Raw genomic sequence first — 20,892 nt, 5'->3', positions numbered from 1 at the left:
GCAAGTTACATGTAGCTGTAGTTGCACACAAAATCAAAGGAAATCAAACCCTTAAGGGAGAACACAGCCAATTTAATCAGTTTTTTTTTTTCTTGTTGTTTCAACTAAATTGCTCTGCCCTGATATATGTGTATATTAATACTCATAGAGTCATAGAATTGCTCAGGTTGGAAAGGACCTTCAAGTCCAGCTTCAACCTAACCATACTACCCTAACAACCTATCGCTACATCATGTCCCTGCTTGTCATCAGATTCTTGATGGGATGTAAGGGAAGACTGTAGTGTAGACAACCAAAGTGAATTGCAAGCTTTACCACTGGGCTACATCTTGAGCTGGCGCTAAGGGATGAATCCATCACTTTTCATTTAAAATAACATTCTGGATCTTGATCAAAAATGTTATCAATATAAACAAATGGAGTGGCTAATGGATCACTTTCTGTTGCCAATAACCAGTGAAAAAAACCCTCTAGTTTGATGAAGTCCTCTTTCTTGATTAAATCTGGCAACTATAGGGATAAATGGGCATCTGCAATATTGTTCCTGATAGATGTTCTAATGAAATGTGTTCCCCAAAAGATTGAATCCTACACTTTTCTGTAAAAGCCGTGACTCCTAAGAAGGGCTGACTGATTTTAGGAGAGTTTATAAGATGACCGCTCCTAGTGCACTGATGATTGAACGGCTCTGGAAACAGTACCTGAGTCATCCTAGTTCACAGCTCAGCATTTTAAGGTAAACTGAAATTCAACTCTGTTTGCTTTAAACCACAAATAATGGCAATAATACAGGAGCTTCTTCAGAAGCAGTGTAGACATTGATATGTGAAGGAGTGGCTGGATCCAGTAACTTCATACCTTCCCCTGTGGCAGGTCACCCAAGCTGTGAACCAGAACCCCACAGCTGCTGGACTGGTTTTGCTCTGCATGTGGAGGTCTGGGATTTAAAAGTGCAGTGCGTCTTTCCTTGGGAACATTTCTTTTAGCCTGAAAATGACAATCTGCACCATTAAAAACAAAAGTATCCGAATGCTAATCTTTCATTGCCTCAGACTCATTTTCTCCTTATGGATGGGAAGACCATTTGCATATGCATTGGTTAAATGGGATGTATTTGTTGTTCCAGATGCACTCTTAGTGAATAGTTATAATTTAATCTAGGCTGTGCAGGGTCCTGGGGGAAGCAACCAAGTGCGATATATATCTGCATCATTAAAAATAATTTCAGCGTGATGACAGCTGGAAAATAATCATACAAGTGATTTCAGGGTGTTCCATATCTATTCCTCAATAATGATAAATTGTTATTGGGTTTCTCAGTTTATAAGTCAAAATGCAGTATTTTTTAAGATGTCAGCCTTCAGTCTGGGATCTAATTCAATAGATACCCGCCTCACATTTTTTGTTTTTACCACAGATTAGAACTTCCCACATTTCTTCATTGATTTAATCCCCCAAAGTCCTCTTGAGGTAGGTAAATATCATGTTCACATTCCGAATGGGGAACTGAGGTGTAAGGCAGGATGAAAGTAACTTTGCAGAAAGTAGCTTTAAAGAAACAGCTGTTAGAAAATCTGCAGATGTGAGCCTCTCAGGTTAGCTGAACATTTTGATGTTGCTGTAGGTAATTTCTCTGTTGCTAAACTGTGACTGAACTGACCATGTCTTCTGAGACCAGGCATGGTATACTATCCTTAGTAACAGGGAGTTAATGTGTACAATGACAAAGTGCTACTTTAATATTAAAACAGAATTCTAAGTAAAATTTTGTTTAAACACCATCTTGTTGTGATACTTGGGGAATACGAAAAGGGCTAATGGCTGAGAAGATTATAGGTTTACCAATCACACATAATCCCTAAATGTTTTTTTTTTTTAACTGTATGTAAGAATCCCTTAATCTACTGCTGGAAAACAACCACATGTGAGCTGCAAAGCAGCAGCTGTTGAGCAGCTCAAAGCAGTTTGCATGACAGTTGAGGGGAGAAAATAAAAGAGGTCTCTCGCATGCCAAGTACTCCATTGCTAAAATCTAGTTAGCTGCTACTGAAGTACAATGGCAGCTTAAAGAAGGACACACTGGAAAAAGAAACTAAAAATCCTATTACTAACGTAAGAGATGTAAAAATGAAATTAGTGGTTTCCTGGTCGTTGACACAATCAAGCCCTCAGTTGGGCTGTCAATAATCTCTACATAAAACACAGCTGCTGAACTCTTCAACAGTTGCTATGCTTGCATTTGCACCAAACCTTTCCTTCTGATAAAAGACGAAGTTAAGGTTTGAATCAGCTACAGCCAAATGGAAATAGGGGTACAGTACAGTGGGATTATCCCAGAACCTTGATATAAATTGGCCAATAGGAGAGCTCTGCTCTTCTGTTCTGTCTGGGGACTGTTTTCCTGGAAAAAAAAGCAGTTAAGCCATGTCCAGCAAAACCAAGACTTTACAGTCATTGGAACTGGATAAAGAAGAGGCTTGAATACCAAGATCAAGGCTTGGCCTCGATGCTGTCAAAGACAAAACTCTAGGATCTGTTCAGAAAACTAGTACGCAAAAGATATTTGTCCTAAATACGGGGATAATGCAATTGTTCTGATCATTCTCTGAATGCCATCGCTGGTCTGGTTAATTACAGGGAAATAGTGTGATAAAAACTTGGTAAACCCATCAGTTGCTCCGTAAGTGTGATTATTATTGTTAAACACAGAAGGTCTTGTCACAGACTAGACTTTTAGACAGAAAAAAAAAGAATAAAGAAGTGGTATGTATCTCATTTGTTTTGTGGATAGTGCAGCTATGATGTTCCCCTGTTGGGAAACAGTGCATGCCTGGTAGCGCGTAGCTGACTTTTCTCAAAGATTTACGGTATGACCTTAGATAAGAAGTAAGCTGTGTATGTGTGGAATTTACTGCTTGTAGTGCTTTAATTAACAGCTGGTGCTGTGCTCCAAAATAGCCTGAGAAATGATATCGTTTTGAGACACTTTCTTGTGAGACACTTTTGATGTTTGTGGAACACCTATCTTGTTTTGATATGTGTGGGGCACCTGGCTTGTAAACAAGTGTGCTATATAAGAGAGGACTGCTGCCCTAATAAAATGGAGCTGTTTGAACTCATACTGAGTTGCTGCTTCCCACGCGGGCGGGCGGGGGTTTGTCTTTTCCCTTTGCCGACTGTCGGGGTGACCCTGTGTCCAAGTGTTTTCCTACATTCCCCCACTAAATAATCCCCAGGGAGAAAATTGTTAGGCATTGCTTTACTTGTAAGCAGGAGTATTACCCAGAATTTTATTTATCTCAGGAATGCTTTCATTGCTCCTGATTTAATCAAATGCTAGAAAACACACTTCTGCTCTCCTGTCAAGTAACTTACTGTATTAGATAATTCCCAAAATATCAAGAAAATGGCATGGGTATATCTCCAGGAAAGCCTTTGAAGGAAGGATAGTAAAGTTCTTGAAAGAATATCCTCATAGCATTAGCAGTGTTTCCATTTCTCTTTCAAGCAACAGGTTAAAATGATTATTCACTGTGTAATATATTTGTCCAAATTCTCTGGTTTTCACTCACTGTCTGTGAGCCAGAAAGCTGGGACTCAGGTACTGTACCTTGAGACCAAGCTCCTTGCCTCACTGACACAGGGGCTGTCAGGACTGCTGGCTGTGTTTGCATAGCTGTATGCTTTTCAATCTGGATGCAGCTGAAATACACGAAACCATAACAATAACAATAAAACGCACTCTAGAAAGCACATTTTTATTTTTGACTGTCTTTCGGTAATAATGTAGCAGGATTTAATCATTGCCAATTGCAGGGCTTAATTAAATGCTAGTTAGCACTTATTACTGTCATAGTCTTATCAAATGGAAATAGCTGCCTGATGACTAAGGGCTGTTTATATGAATAACCGTTCCTCAATAAAAATAAGTTTTCCCATTTGTCCCTGAGATTAAAATTGGGAAGGAATAAAAAAATCCCTTAAGAAATTTATGGCAGAAGTTTTATTTTTGAGGTTCTTGTTTTTGTTGTAGCTTGCATTCTTTTTTTTTTTTTTTTTGCTGTTAATAAACTTTGCTCAACTATTGGGTGTATTTGGTGTAGTTTGTGGATTGCATATTCAAAATAGATGTTTATGCATACAGAAAAAATAAATCACTAATAATTTATGCATGTAAATAATCCATTTTAGATAACAAATTTAATTGTATGTGCAGATTAAATATTCTCATATGAAAACAAGCCTCTTAATCTGTTTCTGTAGAAAGTTGTTGGGACATAGGATATTTCAATGATAATTATTAGTGGGAAAATGATAGCAGTCTTGAAGTTTGATTTGAAGAAACACTGGAAATGTAGATGTTTATCCGTTCTAACTGTATCTCTTGAGTTTTCTTGTGAAAATATCTAGTTCTTCAAACCTTGAGGGAAGCTAGACTTGTAATTCTGCACTTGGTTCCCCCTAGACTCTGCTAGTGAAGAGAAAAATGAGAAAAAAGTTACTAATTAAATTCCTTTTTGAGTTTTCTCACAGAAGAAATGTTCAAGGGTTGTTGGGTTTTGTTTCCTTGGGTTTTTTTCCTTTTTTTTTTTTTTCCCCTCTGCCTACTGTGTCCTTGTTACGGTGGTAGCTACAAAGCTGGAAGAGTTCTGTGATTTGCCTTATTATTCAGATTTGGATCATGTGAATCTCTTAGGTCTCTTTCTTTTCTGTAAATTGCATGAATCTAAAGAATTCTCTTATTCTAATTTGTGATGTTAGTAAGTTTCCACTGCAGACTGAATGATGGATGCGTGGGGACCTGTGCTACTAACTGCTCAGAATTTTTTCTCATACCGTCTTCATAGTAGGTTAGGAGCTTGATCCCCAGCATCCACCATTACCAACTAAACTGGAATGAATGAGGAAGCTTCTTACTGCATGAAATGAAAGGTTATTCTTAAGAGTATTCATGTGATGATGCTGAGCAGGTTTTGAGCTAGAACACCACTTAATTTGGCAGACAAACCCACTGCAATGTCTTCTCCGTGCTAGAATTTTGCCAAACATCTGGCTGGGAAGTTGCCCTCGGCAGCTGGAGCATGTGACGGTCAAGCTAAAGCACGAGCTGGGTGTCACAGCAGTGATGAACTTCCAGACCGAGTGGGACATTGTTCAGAACTCCTGGGGCTGCAATCGCTACCCAGAACCTATGAGCCCTGAAGTCCTCATGAAACTGTACAAAGAGGAAGGTCTTGCCTATGTCTGGATGCCAACCCCAGACATGAGCACTGAAGGTAATGCTCAGACCAGTCTTGCAGCTACATTAACAGCAAGAAACCCTTGAGTTACTAAACTGTTGCTTTCATGGCTGCCTTTTTTTTTTTCCTTGCATAAATTTTATGTGAAAATACAGCTAGAGTACAAGGATAATTTTTGTTTTACTTATATTTTCTGATAGGTAGAGAGGCCATCTAAACTGCTTTGTGTCTGGCAGCGTATGTGTATTTGAGGTTAAAGCCATCAGACACTGATAACTGCTTGACTGCTTGTGCTTTCGGCTTGTATTCAGCTTGTATAATGAAAATATGCTGTGTAGGTGGAAGACTGCAAGCTTGCACAGCAGGACAGCTTGCTATCCTTGCTGGTTAAAAATGGAAAGAGACAGTGCTGTATGTCTGGTGCAGCAGCTCCCTTCCCCAAGCAAATAATCTTTCTTTATCCATGGTATCCCAATCTGATGAATCTCCATGGAGTCATTTCTATAATTATTTGTAATTGATTTAGAATACCCATAGTGCATTGCATCATAACATAAATTAATATTTTTAATTCCTCTGTTGGAATGCTCATTTCAAAATCTTGCTTTTAGCCCATAGGTAGGAAGTGTGTATGTGTTTGAGTGAGCAGCCTACCAGCCAAACAGAGTGCTTTCAACAGAGTGAAGTTCAGTGCCACAAACAGGGAGGTGTCACATCAGGAATGGGACATCAGGGAGGACAGGACACCTTAAGACAGGGATTTGAAAGGGCTTAATGTCAGTGCTTATCTATGCTGTGAGGAAAAGTTACACTTTGATGTCTGCAGCTTCAGTTTGCAGGGTAGCAGGGAGAGGTATCAAGAAATACAGTATATTCATCCCTTTGGGAGTGACAAAGACTCAATCATACATGGACTATTTAACCATATACTTAGTACACAATTAGATTATAAGAGTGTTAAGTTGTACAGGAAAATGCTCTTCTGTTCTCTCTCCCTCCCTTACTGTTGACATTCTTATCTTCCTTACAAGGTTTTGGAAAGCAGCAGAGCATAGGTAGATTCACAAACCATTGGTGATAAAATAAAAAAATCATTTTTGGATTGCTGGCTTGAATGCTGTATAAGATGTGCTGCTTGATGTAATTTCCTGCCTTATCTCAGGAAAATGAATATGCCTCACACATTCAGTGTTAATCAGAATGTATATTTGGAGAGGACTTGGGGCATTTTACAGGTTTTGTATGATCTGAATCTACATTGCAAGAAGAAATGAAGGTTAGAGTAGAAGGTCATTTGGAAAAAAAAAGAGAAAACAAAAATATATCACGTTTTGCCCTTGTGATTCACAGTGCATCAGGCTGTGCAGACAAAATCTCAACTGTGAACCTAACTTTCTCAAATGCTGGTGACCGTGCCCTGTTTTTATCTTTAGGAAGAATACAGATGTTGCCGCAGGCTGTCTGCCTCCTGCATGGGCTGCTGCAGAATGGACACACTGTCTACGTTCATTGCAATGCTGGCGTTGGCAGGTCTACAGCTGCTGTCAGCGGCTGGCTGAAGTATGTGATGGGATGGAGCCTGCGGAAGGTACAGTACTTCTTGGCTTCCAGGAGACCGGCAGTCTACATAGATGAGGAAGCTCTGATTCGTGCTGAAGATGATTTCTTCCAAAAATTTGGACCTCTTCGTTCCTCATGTAAAGTGGAAGGGTAGAAAAGCAGAAGAGGAAGCAGACAGGTGAAGAGCAATCCTTACATGTGAATCCCAACAACTTAGAAATCATGAATCAGACTTCTGCCTCTCCTGATCAGATTGTACACTTGTCTTAACAGTCCTGAGAATTTTGTTAAGAAGTGCCTTTGAGTGTTTTTCATTTGCGTTCTTTAAGCTGATATGATTCATGTTTTTCAGCCTTTTGCTACAAGTACAAGACCCAAGGTCTGCAAAAGGAGACTAAGATTCTATTTTAACTATTTGCCTACAGGAACTGATGGTTACGGTAGACGTAATAAGACAAGACTTGAAATAAAATAATTACTGTTGGCAGTATTTCAGTAACAAGAAGGGAAAGACATTCTCAGAAAAACAGGTGTAAGGTTGACTGAGTTAAGGTTCAGATTTGGATGGAGCTGAGGATAGTCAAAGCTGCTCAGTTGTTTTAGAGTGTACCTTATTGAAATGTTTTCTAGTAATTTTGTAGAAAAATGGTTTTGATGAGAAAGACCAGAAACTGATTTTTCATCTGAGTTTCTTAAGCAAAAATGCAGTGAACTCAATTTTGATTTTTTTTTTTTTTTTGCCTATGCAGTTAATGTTAAATATTTTGAGAGCTCCCAGCCCTGCTTGGGTAAAACCAGTTTGCTGTAGGATAGGTCCAAGATTGACCAAGGGAGGAAAAACATTCTCCAGGGAGCAGAGGATTAAGGATACATAAACATTAAGAAACTAATTTCTATAGATTTATTCTTCGGTGAAAACTTTTTTCTTTTTCAACCAACTGACTTGTCCCTCTAAAGATCCGAGCAGTGCCAGAGTAATACAACTGATAAATTTAGTTTATCTGAATATTTAATATGGAAAGGGGTGTGAACTATTCGTGGAGAAAGTCCAGCATAATGTAATATGATGTTTTATTTATTTCTACTTTAATTATCTTCAAAAGAAAAATGGCAATTTCAGTTATTCTAAATGTGAGGTTTTGATCATGACTTCATTTCTGGTTTGTTTCTTTGTTTTTGCTTTGAAGTAACACTGCCTGTTTGGATATGAACTGTTAATGGAGAATGCCCAGTATAATACAATATGTTTTATTTATCCTATATTTCAGTATTCTTCAAAAGGTGAAAAAAAATATTTAAGTTAATTATATATGTGTGGTTTTGATCCTGATTTTTTTTTTTTACATTTTTTGTTTGCTTGTTTGGTTTTGGGTTTGCTTTGCAATAACAGTGCCTGTTTAGAAAGTGGATGAGAGAAGTCCACTATTAAATAACTTCATGATGATTCCAGCAGTCCATTTTTTTCTTATGTATTTGGCTCTCAATGTCACATATAGCAGGAAGGGTGATGACTGACCTCTGTATGGGGGCGGGACCAGCCACTTCGATGATGATGATCTGTTGCTTGTCTGCTATGCTGTGCCAGTTCTGAGGGTCTGCTGCCTGCCCTTCCAAATCAAGCGCTGAGAGGAGGAGGATGCCATGAGGAGCAGAAACTGGAGCTTGTTTAAGTTTTAGAGTACTTTTGGGATACAGTTGAAACCCCAAGCTTAAATTGTGTTTCCTTTCTATTAGATGCAGCTTGTATATTGTGACCGATGCTTGTGGGTTTGCTCCTGACATTTTATTAGTTTCATAGCTGATTAAATTTCTTTTTTAGGGCTCTTGGGACGGACTGAACAGTGTGTAACATGGTACACACGAGTGAGTATATAGCAAAGAAAGTATAACCATGCTGCGCTGGCTATTCCTTAGTGCTCATTTTGTTGGCAGTTGAAGCTGACTGGTACTTCATCTCTTGAAGTGCAGGAGTTCAGATGATACAGAAGCAATATATTCAAGGAAGCCCTAGCAAGGGGTTGTTAATTCCTTGTTTATTGCCATTTCAGTTTCCTTGTCTGTTAAACTTAGGAGGAGTTGTATCATATACAGATCGCATTAGCTGATGAAATACATGAAAACATCTGTCAATATCATTTTAACAACAAGTGCAAGGAGTTTCTATGACTTGCAGTTCCTTTGTGCTGATTTGTCACTTTTTTTTTTCTCACTGCCACCTCCTTACCTTCTTCATTGCAGGCCACTCTGTTGAGTAACATCCATTAAGAGTTCTGTCTGTTGAAAGCCACCAGGAACTGAAATGCTAAAGAGATTTTTAGAAGAGGCTACTGCAATAGAGAAAGCAATAATATGAAAATATAATGTATAATTACATGATAGAGCTGCATCTACCGCTTACTTATTCGAATTGCAATTTGCGGTATGTTCTTCTGCTGGTTGGATCATTATCTGTTTCCACATACTAGATTCCTTATGCACTTTGGATGCCAGGATGAGGACAGCTCTGTTGTTTATATCCTTGTATACTTTGCCAGTGTAGTCATAAAACTGCTGTGATACTTAGAGAAGGGCAACTCTCATAGAAAGAATAACACACAAATAAACAATAATTGTTATTTTACAGTGCACCCGAGAAGCCAAAGTAATGTACAGACAGTTTCAGGAACCAGGTATAAATACTTTGATAAATTGTCATTGAAAAGCGTCAGTTGAGGAAAATGTTTTTCTGCTGGTAAGAGCATCAGTATTCTTTGTCCTGTTCCAGCAGATTTTGACCTTTGCAAGACTGAAGAAAATAGCAGAATTTATTACATGAAATGGGACCGTTTATGATTCAGGATACTTAGAGTACCTCAATATCATTAACAGGCCCAGCAATAGTGTATGTTCTTTCCCAGAGCTATGTACCCGAAGGATCTGAGCACAGCTAGCTCTTACAGGTAATGTTATAACAAATGTAGCCCCTTGATGAATGGGTTGAGCTCTGAGTGGTCTGGTTTCATGAATATTTTGCCTTTTGATATCAGAGAGCAGTTAATGTGAACCTTCTGCGTGAGTTTTTAGTCTGGAAATGCAGTTTGATGAAGGACACTGGGCTGGCTGATAGGGCTGCTGAATACCCTCTTTCATCCCTGGCTCCTTCTGTGTACACTTTGAACTTTGGCCCCTTTGGTACTTGTCTGCTCTAGGTGCTTACATTACAAGCTCTCAGTCTTCCCTGTCTGCTTGTCCAGCACTGAGCACAGTGGAGCTCTGGATGTGGCTGGGACTGTTGGTTTTGTGGTTTTGTACCAGGTTGTGCTCCAGAGTAGCTGGAAAGTCTTGCAGTGGGCAAATGAGTTGTATGTGCTATACAAAGACCATGTCTCTGCTTCAGGGTGTTCCACGAGGGCAGGGTGAAATTAGGATTTGAGACTGCCAGCCAAGCCCTCCTGAGGAAATGTGATTGTCAACGGTTTACGGGCGTTCGGCCCGGTTCTGTGACGAAGGGGACAGGGGACCCACGGGCCCACGCTCCGGGAAAAGGGAAAAGGGGAAAAGGGTAGGGAGATGGCCCTGAGAGCAAAGAACAGCGGCAACAATCTGAGGAGAAACAAACTCATTTACTAAATAAGATATCGGAATGCAAAACAACACACTATAATACAATATAATTACAATTTAAGCTGATAAAATCCAATACGGAGAGAGAGAATGTCCCAAAATCAAGGTAGGCCTTACTCTACTACCGACGATAAGATGGCTGGAGAGCGAGGTGCTGCCAGGACGAGAGACGGGCGGAAAAAGGGATGAGGTCTCGTGATCTGCAAGTTTTTATACTGCGAGCTTTTATCTTTTCCCTCCGGCTGGAAAATGGTAACAGAGGAGCAAACTACCGTGGGGACTGCAGTAGTCCTTCTCTTCTGAGAACCAGGTACATTCACTACATGATGTTATGATGTGGAATACCAACAACCGAAAATCACAAAACCATGACAGTGGTGGAGACAGTTAGGCTGTAGGTTGTGCAGGAGCAGGGAATGAACTCCCTGTTTAAAACAGAAATGTACAACACACCAGAAGATGCTTGGAAACTATACATTACCATAAGGAGACTCTCTAGCTAAAACAAACCTACTTTTTGAGATCTAATTTATAGGATAAAACATGGACTTTACTGATCTCCAAATGAGAAAAAAAATTGATTAAAAATGATCAAAAAATTTACCATACCTTTATTACCCTGCCTCTCCTTTTATTTTTCCTCATTAAATTGCCGTGAGAGGTTTCGTATCAATAGTAGAGTTAAAACAAAAATCTTAATATAATTCATTAAAAAATGCACTGGGACTGTGCAATGGGAAGCCGTGAATAAATATTTAGAAGCATAATAACTACCACAAAAGTATATATTTGGCAAGCAAGCCCTAACTTCTTGCAGAATAATGAACAGCAGACAGCCTTTAGCTAAAATGGAATTGGATTAATGTAGCGGAGGACAGGATATAGATGACTTTCTCCAACTTGAGCTGTTTACATTCCATGTGTTAAATCAACACCTCTGCAGTTGCAGATTTTTTCTTTAAATAATCTGCTGGAAAGAATTATGGTTTATTTTACACGTGTTTATGGCTTACAGTTAAAGGAGCAGCTCTGAGGGAGCAGCCTTTTGAACAGTGGAAGTTAAAGAATTGATCGTTCCTCTGATGTCACCAACAAGACCAAATCATATGAATTCATAACTAATCTTCTCCCTAAATTAACAAAGGAAAGCACATTTTTCAAGGGCAATGTCATTACCATATATTGGCATAATTGTGTAGTTGCAATCTAAGCAACCAAAACTTGTTTGTGAACCTTCCATCATGTTAACATTGAACCTACAAGGTATTCATTCTCAATTAGATAGATTTTTTTTTCCTTGCTCCACTCTTTCACCTCAGGATGCTTCATCCCAGTCTTGACTAGTTGGAAACTAGTTATTTCCTGACTAAAAATGGCTGTATTTGTAAAGATAAGTAATAAGTATTTTTAAGCCCTCTCATACATATCAAAGCTTGTCTAGGGATGAGGAAATAATAACAGTTATACTGTCTAAAATAAAGATGGTTGCATCATGAGCCCTAGCCCTGTATAGTTCAGCCTTTCTTGTGCTTAAATGTGTTGTCTTATTTGGAAGACTGAATTTATAAAAATTGCAAGATAATGTCTGTTATTTGGTAATTATTCCCATACTGATGTTGTTATATTTACATCAAGGAAAATAGAAGTCCTATTTATTCATGAGCTGGTAAAATATTAAATGATACCTCATTCTTAATTTACATGATGTGAGGAGAAACCATAAAATAGCTGCCAAGAAAAAGAATTCTAACACTGGGCAGGTTTCTGTGGTCATTGCTTAATGTCATTATAACAAAATTTTTTTTGTGCTAATGCAGTTTCAGAAGGGAAATAATTAACAGCCAGGCCATCATCCAAGAGTAGCAACCATATTTAAGTTGGGCAACCAGCCCAAAGTCACTGCAACAAATCAAACTGAAATGGAATCTAATTTCCAAAAATTCAATAAAATACATAAATGTAGAGGTTAGGAAAGGAATGTAAGGATTGTATTTGCAGAACGGCAAAATACATAAATATGTAGTATAACTGTGGCTATTGTCAATGGAAAAAGTATTGGAGTAGGATAACAAACACAACAACTCACTTGAAAACATGATCAGCATCTTGGGTCTTACATGATGTGAAGAATTCTTAACCTCAGTTTACTGTCAGTAATTGAACACAACTGCTATTCTCCATAGCTCCACCCACTATGGTTGTGGGGGTGCTTACATTTCCACCTCTATGGACAACCAAAATGGAAAATGCTGCTCAGTGTTTGATGTCTTACACCCTTCCTAAGTGGTAAAATACATGTGTTACTCTGCAGCAAGTTTCATGTGAAGGACTAGAAGTTTCCCAAGGTGAGAACTAGGTATGTACTGGGTCTGCACACTAGAGAAAGGTTTAGAAGGAGGAGCAGGACATATGAGACCTAAAGAAAGGATCAATCCATTGAGATGAGGCAGTGACACACAAATACATCTCAACACCCAGTGATCAACAAAAGCTCAGTGATATACACTGAAACAGCAAAACCTTGCAAGCTATTCAACAAAATCTGCCAAGATTGTTATTTCTGAGAAGAAAAAATTTGATCTCTCTTGATTGCTGCGAACATGACTTGAGTACAATTTGAAAAATGCTGAGTTGAGCCGTTCATGTTTTTCTGCTTATGGAAATGAAATCAATAACTTTATTTTAACTGTGTACATAGTTCTTATTTTTCTTTCCTTAATAGCAGTAATTTCAGGATGCCTTTCAGTGGCACTGAGATTTAAAAAGGAAAAGAAAACCTCAAAGAAACATACCAGAAATTGATAAAAATGATACAGATCTAAGATAATTTCTGTGCTCCTAATTATCATCATACTTGTTTACTAGGGCATTACTGAAATTAGAACATACAACTACCTTCTTGTTTCACTTCACCACTGTCCTATATTTCAAGCTAAAACATATGCTTGAGTAGCACAGGAAATACCAAAAAATAGCTAGGTTTGGAACCATTGCTGAAAACATTATTTTTTTGTGCTACTGTATATATTCAAGGTTCACAGTCTTAAAATTTGTGTGGAAAACAAAAACAGCCCTTTAAATTGAGCATCAGTGAGAAAATCAGTAGCTACCGGTATGTTTATCCTGCCATTAGTCTGCTTTTCCAAGGACAGGGCAGGAGGGAAAAAGATTCTCCTTCCACAAACTGACAGGCTGTGCTCAAGGAACACTTCCTTTAGATAGAAGGTGATATAACAAAGCACTTGCCACTTACGGAACTTTGAGTACAAGAATAGTACTGGGGATTTCAAGTTGAAGACTCTATACTTGGTTTCCAAGTGCCTTGCTGCATTCCCCACCTGAGTTTTTGATGAGATGAGTTCTAAACTGGTGGCCTGCTGCAACATGCGATGAGTCATCAGCCCTTAGAAAAGGGTAAGGATACTTGCTTGCTGTGTGATTCTGTGATTCAAGAAAGTTGTGTGGGTTGGCAAAGTGAAATCACTTTATTTGTCAAGGGAACAGGTGGTTATAGGTGTTGGAACCTCTCCTGCTTTGTTTCTAACACACTGTGCAGTGTGCACCAGCAGAGCTGTCTGAGCATCCATGTTCATGGGCCACGTATGCCTGCTTGAAAACAAAATAAAATGAATAAAAAATGAATAAAAACCTACAAAAGACCAGAGTTTTCAGGGCTGTAAGTGAAATGAACAAAGGTTTATGTGTCAGATACACCATGTCTGGAAACACAAATGAGCTCTACAGCATATTGACGCAATAGAAGGGAGGGACGCCATCCAGAGGGACCTGGACACACCAAGAAGTGGCCACATGAGAATCTAATGAGGTTTAACAAGGCTAAGTGCAAGGTGTTGCACTTGGGTCGAGGCAGTCCCACATACGAGTACAGACTGGGAGAGAAACTCATGGAGAACAGTGCTGTGGAGAAGGACTTGGGCATCCTGATGGACAAAAAGCTGGACATGAGCCAGCAGTGTGCGCTTGCAGCCCGGAAGGCCAACTGCATCCTGGGTGGCATTAACAGAGGGGTGGCCAGCAGGGAGTGGGAGGGGATTGTGCCCCTCTACTCAGCTCTTGTGAGGCCCCATCTGGGCCCCTGCCCATGTCAGGGGGTTGGGGCTAGGGGGGCTTTGAAGTCCCTTCCAACCCACACCATTCTGTGATTCTATGATTCTATGAAATGTCGGCTGTTACAGTCTGGCACAAAAATTGAGGTAAATTAGGGCTTAAAAATATTATGTGAGCCTCCAAGGTTTTAAGAGTTGTCACAGAACATGTTGGGGTTTTGCAATTAAACTTGCCATTTAAATTTGTGAAAATGAAGAAACCAGCTTGAAAATGTAACAAGAGACACAGAAAGAGAGGCAGAGCACAACACAATAAGAAAATATGCAAACTGCCCTCTGTGTGTGCGTCAGCAGCTCTGCCAAAATGTTCCCAGCATCACCAGAGAGGTAGAAATAAAAGGCTTTGGCTTTCCAGATCCTTGTGTTTGCAGCATCTAATAAAAATCTGTTGCTTGCATACATACCAAAGTCTGCTGCCTATGTACAATTCCAAAGACAAGAAACCTGTTTCTTATGTTTTTTATGTATTCTGTGTCTTGCTGACTGAAAAAAAAAACATACATGATGTAGAGGAAATACAGAAATCCACTAAAGACAATTCTGTGTTTAGTATTAAGTTTTGTGCTGGTTATACTTTGCCTTTTCCATAGGCTTGGTACTTTAAAATATATGATAATGCTTTTGCATTTGGCAAAGAGCAGCTACTTGCCCCACAAATAGTCATTTTGTAACTGGCAGGCTTAAATTCCGCTATATTCTCTTTGAATTCCTCCTCTGAGATATTTGTGAGGGAATAATGCATACCCCTATCACAATATTTCACATTACAACATCTGTAATTCAATACAAAACATAAGGAAGATGAGCCTCCCCTGTGGTTTTCCCTGTATCTCACCTCCTTTCTGTGACTGATTCCCATGTGGGAGATTTTGACAAGGGAACTCAGGGAGCTCAGGTAACATTTTGCAGGGAAAACCCTTTGCTGTGGATGGGGCAGGATCCCAGAAGACCAACCCAAAGGGGCCTTATGCCTTGATCGTGCCTGGTGGGGCAGAGCTGGGCCAGGGCTCCCTGCCCCCAGGGCACCTCATGGCGTGGGACTGGGTTTCCTCTAGTCCCGGCTCATCCTCTGTCCCTGCAGATTTCAAGACACTGACCTTGGAAACACAGGATTTATTTTCTTTGCTCCTTTTATCACTCCAAAACTGGGTAAAAAATATGTACCTGTGGAAACCTAGATTTCTATTTATGTTTTTTGGCAAGGGAAATATTTTTAGTTCTCTGTTTACAGCCAATGCAAAAAGCTCCTTTGGCTGCTGCGGCTGGATGTTGTGTCTATAAAGCAGGCGGGATGTTGGGAATGCAAACACTAAGTATGTTTCAGGTGCTTATGGAAAATCCAGGCAAGCCCTCATAATCCAAAATACTGTTTCAGCCAATATTCGCCACGCTTGAGGTGGACATTCCTGGGCAAACTGCCCTTGATCTGCATAATTTCATAGTTGATTAGAAGAATGTCAAGCCAGTTGACTGGAAGTTTTACTGCAATCTATGCACAAAGGGCAGAGCTGTGAGCCCCCCCATGGGGAGCAGATGTTCACCCCATTCACTGGTTTTGATGTGACCAACCAAAGTGCAGTATACCGCTGGCATCAGGGGGCTCACAGCCTGCTGCAGATCGTTGCTTTGCCCAGGAAAGGATGATTGTAAGGATTAACACATGGAAACAGGATCAGACCCTGATTTGTAGAGTGGGCTGAAAGTTTCACTGGCATCCAAGGACTAAGCACTGCTTTGGATGTGCAGCATCTGATCTGTAAGAAATAGGAACGCACACACGTGAAATAGCTACAGTATAAAAAGAGAGAAGATACAGCTAATAGCATGCTTTGCCAAAGATATTATGGATTTAGATGCTGATCTATACATCAGCAGCTTCTTTCATTACCGACTAATGTGCAGAACTGTGAGTCCCAAAAGAACTGTTCTAACAGCTTTCATATGCTTCCAGTGCGTTTCTCTTAAAGTGCCTCCCAAATTAACTTGACTTCAGCTCCGTCTCCCCTCTCTCCTTCTCTTCTCAAGTGTTCCCTTGCTATGCATTTATTGGATCTTTGAGGCACTGCAGTTTCTACCGGTCTTTGAGAAAAAAAAATATGGAGCAGGCGCATATGGTTTTAAGCAGCCCGAGTTTTTAAGGATATAAGTGACAGTTTTAAAGAGATTTCCTTGCGGGGCTGTTGAAGACTTCTTTCTACCTTAGAGAGAATGTTCCTTTTTCATGTTTTTGAAGTGGGATTTTCATTTTCATTTCTATTACTTGAGCAAAATGAAACTGAGCACCAAAGAAGGTGACTTTCCTCATTCAGATTAGATTGGTACAGTTTCTCATACACGCACACAGAAAGCTATAGAAGGATAAAAATGATGAAGTGTCTGACAGTGCACCCATATCAATCTTTCCAGAACTTAATTTTGGAAGGACTAGGGGGTTTCTGAGTTAGTCTTCCATCAGGCTGTCAGGACACTATTCTTCCATGTAAACTATAGGTTCTGTTTGCATTTCTGTGGCATCTTCCATCTCAGTGGACTGACGGCACTTCACCTTCTCTCCATCTGGTCTGCCTTCACCCTCTGTTGAAGTACAGCTGCCACGGTCTCAGGAGCACAAATTGGAAACGTGTTTAATTGTGTATAACAACACAGTCCCACAGTGAGGGACAGAAGCAAGGCAGGATGCAACAGAAACAGCAGGAGACCTTTAGAGAAAAGTGCAGCAAAAAATGGATATCCAATTAATACCGTTATCTGAAAATAACACATCTCACTTCATCTCTTTCCTTGCCTGTTTATATTATGATTATCGTGAGGATCGTATCCTGTCTACCTATCCTACCCCGGAGTGAGTGTTTTGATCAGTACCCAGTAATGCCCAGCTCACATACTCATCCCACTGAAAGCTAGGCTACCTCAATAGCCCAAGTCGTGGTTGTCAAATGAATGCTTGATCCTGGACGTTCTCTGGAGTTCAGTGCTGCACGATCAGTAATGTGACTGCGTGTGGCGTCTGCACTCTTCTCTGTGGAGAAGCAGAGTGGTGAGCACAGCAGCCCAGAACATACCTCTGGTGTGCTCCATTTCCTCGGGCAGCGGCAGCTGTAAGTGGTGAACAGGAAGAAGTGGAGTGGCGGTGTGCTGGCAGGCAGGGGCAGGGCTCTTGGCAACGAAGCCTATAGTAAACAGCTTATTACACTGAAGGATTTCAGCCTCAGTTACCTGAAATGATAGGGAAGAATACTGACCAAAGAAAAAATAGTTCAAAAGGGCAGAAATCTGCTGCAGCAAGTGAAATGCTATTCAATGCGGGGGAAAGCACTTTGGTTGTTCTCGCAGACACTCTTGACAGTCTTGTTTTCAGCAAGGCTATCCTGATTTAACAACACCTAGCTTCACTGTGCTGCGGCCCTGTGTGGGGCAGCGTGTGCTCTGAGCATCTTTGGCCTTTTTCTAATCATTCCTCAACATGGTTTTCGAGTGAGTCTGCTGTCAATCTGCTGAGGAGATTTGGTATTCACAGTGGCAATCCCCTTCCTCCCAGCCATCTCAGTGGACTCATTTGGTGATGTCTATCACACATGATTATGTTGGAACCCCATTAATTAATTAATATTAGTTGCTAATGGTTATGCAATTAATTGCGTTCGGAAGAATATAAAATTGAGTAAATAACTTCAAAGTGTTGAGTCCTATTTGGCAAGCTAATACAGCTCATCCTGCCCAATTACACTGATAAGATTTTAAACTAATTGAGCTCACACTGTGCCTCTCCATTACCTGACATTCAACAGCACACAGAGAAGATTAAAGGGATTCAGGAGATGGTGTGCTTGTAAAACCAGGAATAGTCACTCCTGGTTCTTACTTAAGCATAAATACATATTAATTCAGAACTGAACAATACTTTGCATGGAGGTTGCCATAGAGATGAGCATTCTGAGAAGTCTGGGGCTTTTGCAGGCATTTCAGATTAAAAATAATGACCCAGGTTACCCAGGACCTCATTACACAACGGCAGGCACATATCTCGCAGTCTAGCCGGTTGCTCACCATGGCTCTGCAAGGGCAGAGGATTTGCCATACCAGATTAAATCATTTGTTCGTCTAACTTGACACTGTGCCTTCTGCACTGATATTCTTGAGGAAGGTGGAAGGCTCCCATAATAGCTATTACCCATCCAATTATGCTGTGTGGTATACAGGGAAGATACATCCTTCCAGAGCCCTGCAGGCAGTTAGCTTACACCCGTAAGCACATTATTCAATTACCCTTATTATTTCAGCAAGCCAAGCAGCAAGAGGTGGTTAATTACTGCATGAAATTTTCCAGCCTTTAAAAAAAAAAACCCACTCAGTGTTACCAGAACATTATATCTCATTCCAGCAAAACCCAAGTGAGGCCCACAGTGTGCAGTAAACCTGAGGAGGGTGAGTGACAGATTACCCACTTGCATGGCAAAATTTGTCTTGTTGAGCCTATTACTCATACCCACGGAATCAGTCCTGAGGGATGTATTACAGGATGATGAGGTTTATCCAGAAGCAAATCTGTTAGGCTTCTCTGCTGAAGTTCCTGGCTTTGCATTTGCTGTACAGAAATAGCTTTTTTTTTTTTGGAGAAGGTGGTTTTTTTTGGTTGCCAAGCTCTCAGTTCCTGCTGCAGAAGTTTGTATTCAGAAGTTGCTGGTGACCATGTCCGTGGTATGTCGATGTCTTCTGCCAAACACTGCACTTCCAGCTAAACACACCATCATAGAATCACAGAATCACAGAATGGCTTGGGTTGGAAGGGACCTTAAAGATCACCCAGTCTCAACCCCCTGCCATAAGCAGGGCTGCCACCCACCAGATCAGCCTGCCCAGGGCCCCATCCAACCTGGTCTTGAGTTCTCTAGGGATGGGGAATCCACAGCTCTGTGCAGCCTACACCAGGGCTTCACCACCCCCTCAGTGAAATATAATAATGGGGAGGATCTGATAGAATGTTGTGAAGAAATACTTTTGGAGGATTCGTTGTTTTTCATTGAATGAGAGTGAGCAGGTGAACTAATTAACAGATTGTGTCCTTGGAGAAGAAAAATGAAGTTCATTAGGTGAAACAAACTAAATGATAAAAATTGAATTATTCAACAATTGTCTTTTAAAAACTTTGCAGTAAGGTTTGCACTTAAACAAGTATTTCTGTTGTCATGCAAAACTGGGGACAAAGATACCAAGCTCTGTGTAAATTTTATAGGAAGACAGTACAAAGGCATTCCCCTTGATCAGCAGTGACGGGGATTTGAACCATTCAAGAAAAGAGGTAGCAAGTAGTGTATCTGCTATGAGAAATCCTACATTTGGTACGTATTTAAACCATATAAGAGATCTGGGCCGGTAACTTTCTGTCCTTCAGAGAAAGCATAAGGGAGAAGATGATGAAATGAGTCTGCATTTTTGATTGTACCAAACAAGCGCGAAACTTTGTCAAACAGACGTTACAAATGGGCTGTAGGTGAAATTTCACAAGACCTTCGGTCTCTGAAGGACGTATGCTCTGATTAAGATGTATTGAGTCATTACTTATTCAGTGAGAGACAGTTAAGTTCTTCCTGCTAAAAATTCAGGCAAGAGGCTTTATCTTTAAGGCTCAAAGAAATAAAACTCCTTTTAAGTGTAAAACTCTCTGCTAAAACCAGAGAGAGTGTGTGTGTGGGGGGGGGGGGGTGCCCCATACAGCTGAAGGGTCTATTTCAAGTATTTAGGATGTCAAGAAGTCAGCTAAAATGCAGTTTCACACTTTTCACCAGTATCAACAGGATCAAATATATATCCTATAAATTAGTCTCTCTCCACCCAGTTTCCATGACACTGCCCCCATAAATATCAGAGCTCATTTTGGCCTGTGTCACACTTGGTAAGAAATCATTTAATTATACAGCGTTTACAGGAAAAGACTACTGGAGTCAATGGACTTTCCAAACAGAATAGTTAGGGAATGTGGATTTTGGTCTCTGAAGTGGATGGTGGTTTTCTGGGCATGGTCTTGGTGCTCACAAAGAGGATGTCATCCTTCACAGGCAGACCTCCTGCCTGTGGCAGTCAAAAGCCAGCTGCTTCCTGGTGGGTCACAGCAATGCACAGAGACTAAATATCACTTTGCCAAACATATTTGATTATTACAAAATGCTTTTCCCCTTTATTTCCTGTAGCAGGTAATAGGAAAAAGTGAGACTAATGAGGTAAAAATGCTTTCTTTTCCACATGGGGATTTCTTGAACACCTGCATCTGCAGCTTATAGAGTAAAATGAGCGTAAATCAGAAAAAAAAAGTGTGGATTTACTTCTCTCATTAATCAGAGGAATAAATTGCATTAAGACATTGA

General features: G+C 40.2%; 1 protein-coding gene across 2 annotated transcripts in view; it reads left to right on the top strand.

Moving 5' to 3' along the window:
* Positions 1 to 8,244, top strand: part of EPM2A (EPM2A, laforin glucan phosphatase) — a 53,484-nt gene extending 45,240 nt beyond the window's left edge. For both annotated transcript variants that reach the window (XM_021390270.1, XM_021390269.1), the window contains 2 exons: positions 5,035 to 5,276; positions 6,674 to 8,244. In XM_021390270.1, the coding sequence (XP_021245945.1) occupies positions 5,035 to 5,276; positions 6,674 to 6,954 (523 nt within the window). In that variant the 3' untranslated portion in view covers positions 6,955 to 8,244. The remainder of the gene's footprint in view (positions 1 to 5,034; positions 5,277 to 6,673) is intronic.

Source organism: Numida meleagris, chromosome 3 (genome assembly GCF_002078875.1).
Source record: "Numida meleagris isolate 19003 breed g44 Domestic line chromosome 3, NumMel1.0, whole genome shotgun sequence".
NCBI classification, from domain to species: Eukaryota; Metazoa; Chordata; class Aves; order Galliformes; family Numididae; genus Numida; species Numida meleagris.
Note: the sequence above shows the minus strand (reverse complement) of the source record. Positions and strands in the feature narration are given on the sequence as shown.